The sequence below is a fragment of the Helobdella robusta genome (genome assembly GCF_000326865.2).
Source record: "Helobdella robusta unplaced genomic scaffold HELROscaffold_22, whole genome shotgun sequence".
In the NCBI taxonomy this organism is placed as follows: domain Eukaryota; kingdom Metazoa; phylum Annelida; class Clitellata; order Rhynchobdellida; family Glossiphoniidae; genus Helobdella; species Helobdella robusta.
In genome coordinates, this window is record NW_008704170.1 from 514,810 (window position 1) to 521,170 (window position 6,361).

Sequence of the window (6,361 nt, forward strand, 5' to 3'; positions counted from 1 at the left end):
TTTTCAATGAATAAATTTAAAAAAATATATATATATAAGGACGCAAAGATTTAAGGATCACTTTTTTACGTGTCAAAAATCTCAAGGACAGCAGCAAATGTTCTTGCAATAAACTGAATTAGCGGTATGTATACGGTGTAGAATGTCGGTTCAGAGTGTAGTTATATAATCACATAATACGAAAAAATTGTTTCTGCTTGGAAAAATATTAAAAAATGACGTCAAAACTGTAGAAAAATGTTCATAATAATATTTTTTATCCAAAAATAGAAGACTACAGATGAAGCTGGTGTAGTGGCGTCGAGGGCGGCGTGTACGTGAAGTTGAAAACGATTTGAGGTTGTTGTTGTTGTTGCTGGTGTTGTTGTTCTATATTTTGAAAGTCGTTACTACAGCAGCTATTACTGCTTGTTAGTGGCGTGATTATTGAGTCTAGAGAAGCGGCGGCTGTTGTTACTGTTGTTGTTGCTGGCGCTGTTGCGGTTGTTGTTTCAGAACCTAAAGTAGTAGCAATGTGTTTGTTGCAGCGATAGTTGTTGATGTCGTCGTCATTGTAGTAATTAATATAACCGTTGTTGCAGCTGTGGTTGTTGATGTTGCCGCTATTGTCGTTATTGTAGTTGTTGTTGATGTGACAATGATGATGATAGCTTGTGGTAGTCATGTGATGAGATGTTTGTGTTGTCGTTGTTGCTGCTGCTGCTGTTGATAAGTCAGTAGTTGTAGACGCAGCTGTTGAGTCTGGCGATTGAAGTTTAATGTTGAATTTTAGTGTATATATATATATATATATATATATATATATATATAAAATATGCAATTGTTGATGAAAATGACAGCATGTTCCGCGTTAGTTAGTTCTTGTTTAGTTTTTCAATTTTCTAACGGTTGATCGTAAATCATCATTGTCAAGTTTCTTGAGTTCGAAACCAAAATTTTTATTTATTATAAGCATGATAGAATAGAAAGGCTTTTTTCGGTATTCCTATACCATCTTCGGCGTCCGAATTGATACGTTGTGTGTGTGTACAGTTGCTCAAGTATATGTATAACATACTGTGTCTCTACTCTGTTGATTCTTCGTTCGTTCAAAGTGAACACATTACGATCATTTAATTAGTTAACTAAACATCATCATCATTACCATCATCATCTCCTTCATCATCATTATCATTATCATTTCTTTTATAATCATCATTACCGTCATTATCATCATCATCACCATTACCGTCATTATCATCATCATCATCATCATCATCACCATCATCTCCTTCATAATCATCATCATCATCATCATCAGATACTTTTGACACCGTTCAAGACCTTCGTTCATCCCATCCAGTTTAGACCCGAATCTTTGCAGTTGCTCCATGAGGCCGAGGTTGGGGTTGATGTTGGATTTGAACCCCCTCAAGAAATCATAGGCCTCGTCCAGTTGGAACCTCTGCGATTTCATGAGGTAGGCTAGGGTGATCGCCACAGAACGACTCATGCCCATTATGCAGTGCACGAGAACGTTACGCTGGTTTTGCAGGCCTTCCTCTGCGCATTGGTTGGTGGAGGGGCGTTTGTGGTCATTCGATGGTGGAGAGGGTGAAGAGCGTTGATTGGATGTGTGGTCATTTAATGGTGGTGAGGTGAATTAAAATAATGAAAAAAATTATTTTGGCTATCGGTAGCCTGATGATGTTTGTTGATTAGTTAGATAGAGCCAACCATATCGTGACAAATGGAATCAAACCGTTCCGAGTTTATTCAGCGAACACTCGCTAACCGATAAACTTGATGGCATTGACGAAATGAAGGTCCATATCCTGCGACCAGTTGCAGTCTGTGATCGGTATTCGCAAGTACTTGAACTCTTCTCGGTTCTCGAATTCGTTAGGCAGGTCAGAGGTGACGTTTACTATGTATCTGGGTCAGCATAGTGGACTCAATTATCATTAATTAACGTTAATTAATGAACGTTTATTAATCTCTTAGTTTTTATGACAACTATCTAATGAATCGGCTTATTTCAAAATAAAATATTCATGATAATAAATAATCGCATCGACAGGTGTCAGAAGACTAACGAGATGTTCAATTTTTGCAGTGTATTCAAGTCGGCGGATGTTTGTAGATTGCCCAGGTACAAACCATGGAGAACTTTTATTGGAAATGTTGTTGTTGATGGTGTGTTGCTGAAGCGGTTGCTGTTGTTGTAGTTGATGTTACCACTGCCGCCATTGTGTATGACGTTTTTTAGTTCGTCATCGTTTATATAGCTGTTGAGAAAAGTTTGTTGTTGTTGATGTTCTTGTTGTTGTTGTTGCTGCTGCTGCTGTAGTTGTTGATGTAGCTGGTGTAAGTGAGAACTATCGTATTTAATATTACGCGTTTGTGTTGGCGAGAGATTGCAACGCGAATCGCTTGTTAGCGCTGAAAAGATTATTTGGTCGCTGCCGTTCTGAGCGTCGCCATCTTTGCGTTGGCCGTCTTGGTAGTAAACAGACGCACTGGTTTTTGTGGTCGACGTGTGATCTTTTTTCGTAGTGCAGGTCAAATTCAGAAGGGGTAAATTTTTTTTGTTCTTTCTTCGTTCAAGTAAGGCCGATGAAAACGCTGTTGTTTCCAATGTTGTCGGGGCTAGTAGCAATGAGGTTGTTGTTGTTGTTGCTGTTGTGGATGGTGACGTCATTGCCATTTCGGCAGACTCTGCAGAGGATTTCATTCTTAGAAATGTTTTTGCTGATGACGTCACGAATAACGTTCGACGATGGCGTTCTTTTGTTTCTTTTGAAAATGTCGTATTGTTGTTGTTGTTGTTGATATTGTTAAGTGTTGTTGTTGTTGTTAAGTGTCGTTGTTGTTGTTGTTGTTGTTGTTGGATGATGAAAGGCACATGAAAGGAAGACTCGCTCAATAAATAATTTATCTCTGTTGTTGTTGCTTCGTTGTCGTCGTCGCCTTTGACGTTGCTATTCTATTGACAATATAACTGGAAAAGGTTTAAATATAACTTTAATTTATAAATTATTTTAAAATAATTGCTATTAATTTCATCGCAGTTTTATAAAACCTTAAAATTAAATCTATGCACCTTTTTCGAAATAGCTACCGATTCGTATATATATATATATATATATATATATATATATATATATATATAAATAACAAAGCTGTAACAAAAAATGTTATAGATATACACGTTAACACTAACAAGCAAAATATATTCAAGTGACATGTATTTAAATAAATATAAATATATATATATATATATATATATATATAAATTTATATAAATATTATTATTATATTATATTACAAACACACATATATATACATTTAAATCACACACACACACACACACATAAACAAACACAAACAAACACACACGGGCACACATCAAAGATTGCGTTGTTTCTTGTTTTTATTCTTATCCTCTTCTAAGTGTAGTTGCCAAAGGTTCGCCTAAATGGATAAATGAACGAAGGTGTCGGGACGCAAATGCAACAACAACAACAACAACAACAAACCACAACAATAATAACAACAACAACAAACTACAATAATAATAACCACAACAACAAACTACAATAATAATAACCACAACAACAAACTACAATAATAACAACAACAAACTACAACAATAATAACAAACTACAACAATAACAATAATAATAACAACAACAACAAACTACAACAATAATAATAACAACAACAATAATAACAACAACAAACTACAACAATAATAATAACAACAACAACAGACTGCAACAAGTTCATCAACATTAACGGTAGCGTATAGCAATAGCCGATAAAAAGCAACAGCAGTTGAAGTAATAAAAATATGGGAAAAATAACAACAATACAAATAATCAGCTAACAACAAAAACAACAACAGCAACAACATCAACAACAACAACAACGACGACAACAACAACAACAATTATAATAATAGTAGCAACAATCACAAATCACATCTTTCGAGAAGAATTGGGTCGGGTTATTGATCGGACAGACATTGGCCGGCCGCTAACTAAAATAACTTTCTCTCTCTCTTTCTCTCTCTCTTTCTTATTCTTTACAACTTTTCCTCGCTAATTATATTCCTTTATTACCCACTCTATTATTATTATCACATTGTATTTCTTTCCCTCATTCTCACTTCATTCGTTTTTTTCCATTTCCTCTCTCCTCCCTCTCTTATTCTTTCTTCGTTTCATTTAACATTTTCTCAGTCTCTCTCTTTTTCTCTCTCTCTTTATCTATCTCTCACTGTCCGTTCCCTTCTATTGGGGGCTATCGTGTCGCTCACCTGTAAATTTATTAATAAAACACGTAAACAGAAATTGATTGTATATATATATATATATATATATATGTGTGTGTGTGTGTGTGCGTGCACATACATACAAAGCATTTATATCATAAAATGTATGAAGAGTTCAAGGACTAGCATACATTGTCATTTCTGTTGTTTTTGTCGAATGAATGAATGAACGAACGAACGAACGAACAGCGCACTTCATTGACTTTAGTAACTCATCTAAATTATTGTTATTATGCTGTAAAGTACAGCTGGTACGGACGATAATGATGATGATGACGATGATGACGATGATGACGACGATGACGACGATGATGATGATTTTGCAAGCAAATATTATTTACGATGATGGACTAGCTAGATAGGTAAACGTGATGATGATGACAACAAATAAAATGGTGGTGGTGGTGAAGACGACGATGAAGATGGCGATGACTAAGCAAGTACAATGATGATGATGTTGATGATGATGGTGATACTACAATACAACGGTAACGGTATAGATTCACACATGCATATATGAATGATAGTATATATATATATATACAAACAACCAAGCCTTCACAGACACACACGCTTTCATACACATACAAACAAGCAGACACACACAAAAACACACACATGCATGATAGTGGTGATGATGGTGAATATTTGTTATTTTTTTTTGTTTTGCAGAGACCTATCAATCAGAAGACGGCACGTAACGGAGTCAGTCAAACTTTTAATGAAGAACACGAGGAAACGCAAGAAGAACACACAAAAAAAGAATAATACTAATAATGAAAATAATAATAATAATAATGTAAACAATAAAAATAAATAATTTTCAGTATTATTTTTGCTATCGTTACATAAAATGACAATAATGAATACTACAAAGCAGCACTACTACTACTACTACAACTACTACATCTGCTGGGACTATTACTACAGCTACTATTACAGCTACTACTACAGCTACTACTACTACTACTACTACTACTACTACAGCTACTAATACTGCTGCTGCGACTACATCAACTGCTCCTACTACTACTACAACCGCTAACAATAATAAAAATAATAATAACAACAATGATAATAACAGTGATAACAACAATAATAACCACAATAACAAAAATGCATTTAAGACCTGTGCACGTCTGTTTCGAATTAACTAAACAACTGATGATAATAACTTACTAATGCATTTCAACCGGGAGCTAGTGATGATGAAGACGATGAAAATGAGGCTGGTGATGATTGCGATGGAGATGGTGAGGATGGTGTGATGATAATGATGATGATGATAATAATAATGATAATAATGATGATGATGATGACGTTGATAATAATAAGGAGGATGATGATGATAATAATATTGATAATAATATTGATAATGAGGATGATGATAATGATGCTGATAATGATGATAATGAAGATGATGATAATGATGTTCATAATGATGATGATAATGATGATACTGATGATACTGATGATGATAATGATGTTGATGACGACGACGACGACGAAGATGACGACAAAATATTTCTTTTTTAAAATGTAAAATGGCAGAGATGCAACGGTGGAAACTGCAACACTGACGATGGTGATGAAAATATATAGAGAAGGAAGGAAGATAAGGTTGATGGTGAAATGTGACGATGACGTTGATGGCCCTGATGGTGAAAGGTTTAGTCGTGTTTATGGTGTTTTTTATAACCCTTAATGATGACGTAGATGGTTAGGACGATGATGATGACGACGATGATGATTATGACGTTGATGATGACGATGATGATTATGATGATGATTATGATGATGACGATGATGATTATGATGATGACGATAATGATTATGAGGTTGATGATGACGATGATGATTATGATGACGGTGACGATGATGATGACGATGATGATGACCAAAACGATGATGATAAAGTTAATGATGATAACTTTAATGATGATAACTTTAATGATGATTTTCAAGATATTGACGACGAAGATGATGATGATTGAAAAAGATGACTCACAAACGTGATGATGATCTTAATGATGATTTGGAGGGATC

The 6,361-nt window shown here is 34.9% G+C and overlaps 1 protein-coding gene across 1 annotated transcript; it reads right to left on the minus strand.

Moving 5' to 3' along the window:
- Positions 1–274: 274 nt before the first annotated feature.
- On the minus strand, positions 275–2,686 carry HELRODRAFT_191497 (hypothetical protein; the record flags this gene model as incomplete). The annotated part of the gene is made up of 4 exons (XM_009018569.1): positions 275–741; positions 1,324–1,542; positions 1,775–1,914; positions 2,076–2,686. 4 exons carry the CDS (start codon positions 2,684–2,686, stop codon positions 275–277), a joined length of 1,437 nt encoding a protein of 478 aa, XP_009016817.1.
- Between the last annotated feature and the right edge of the window lie 3,675 nt (positions 2,687–6,361).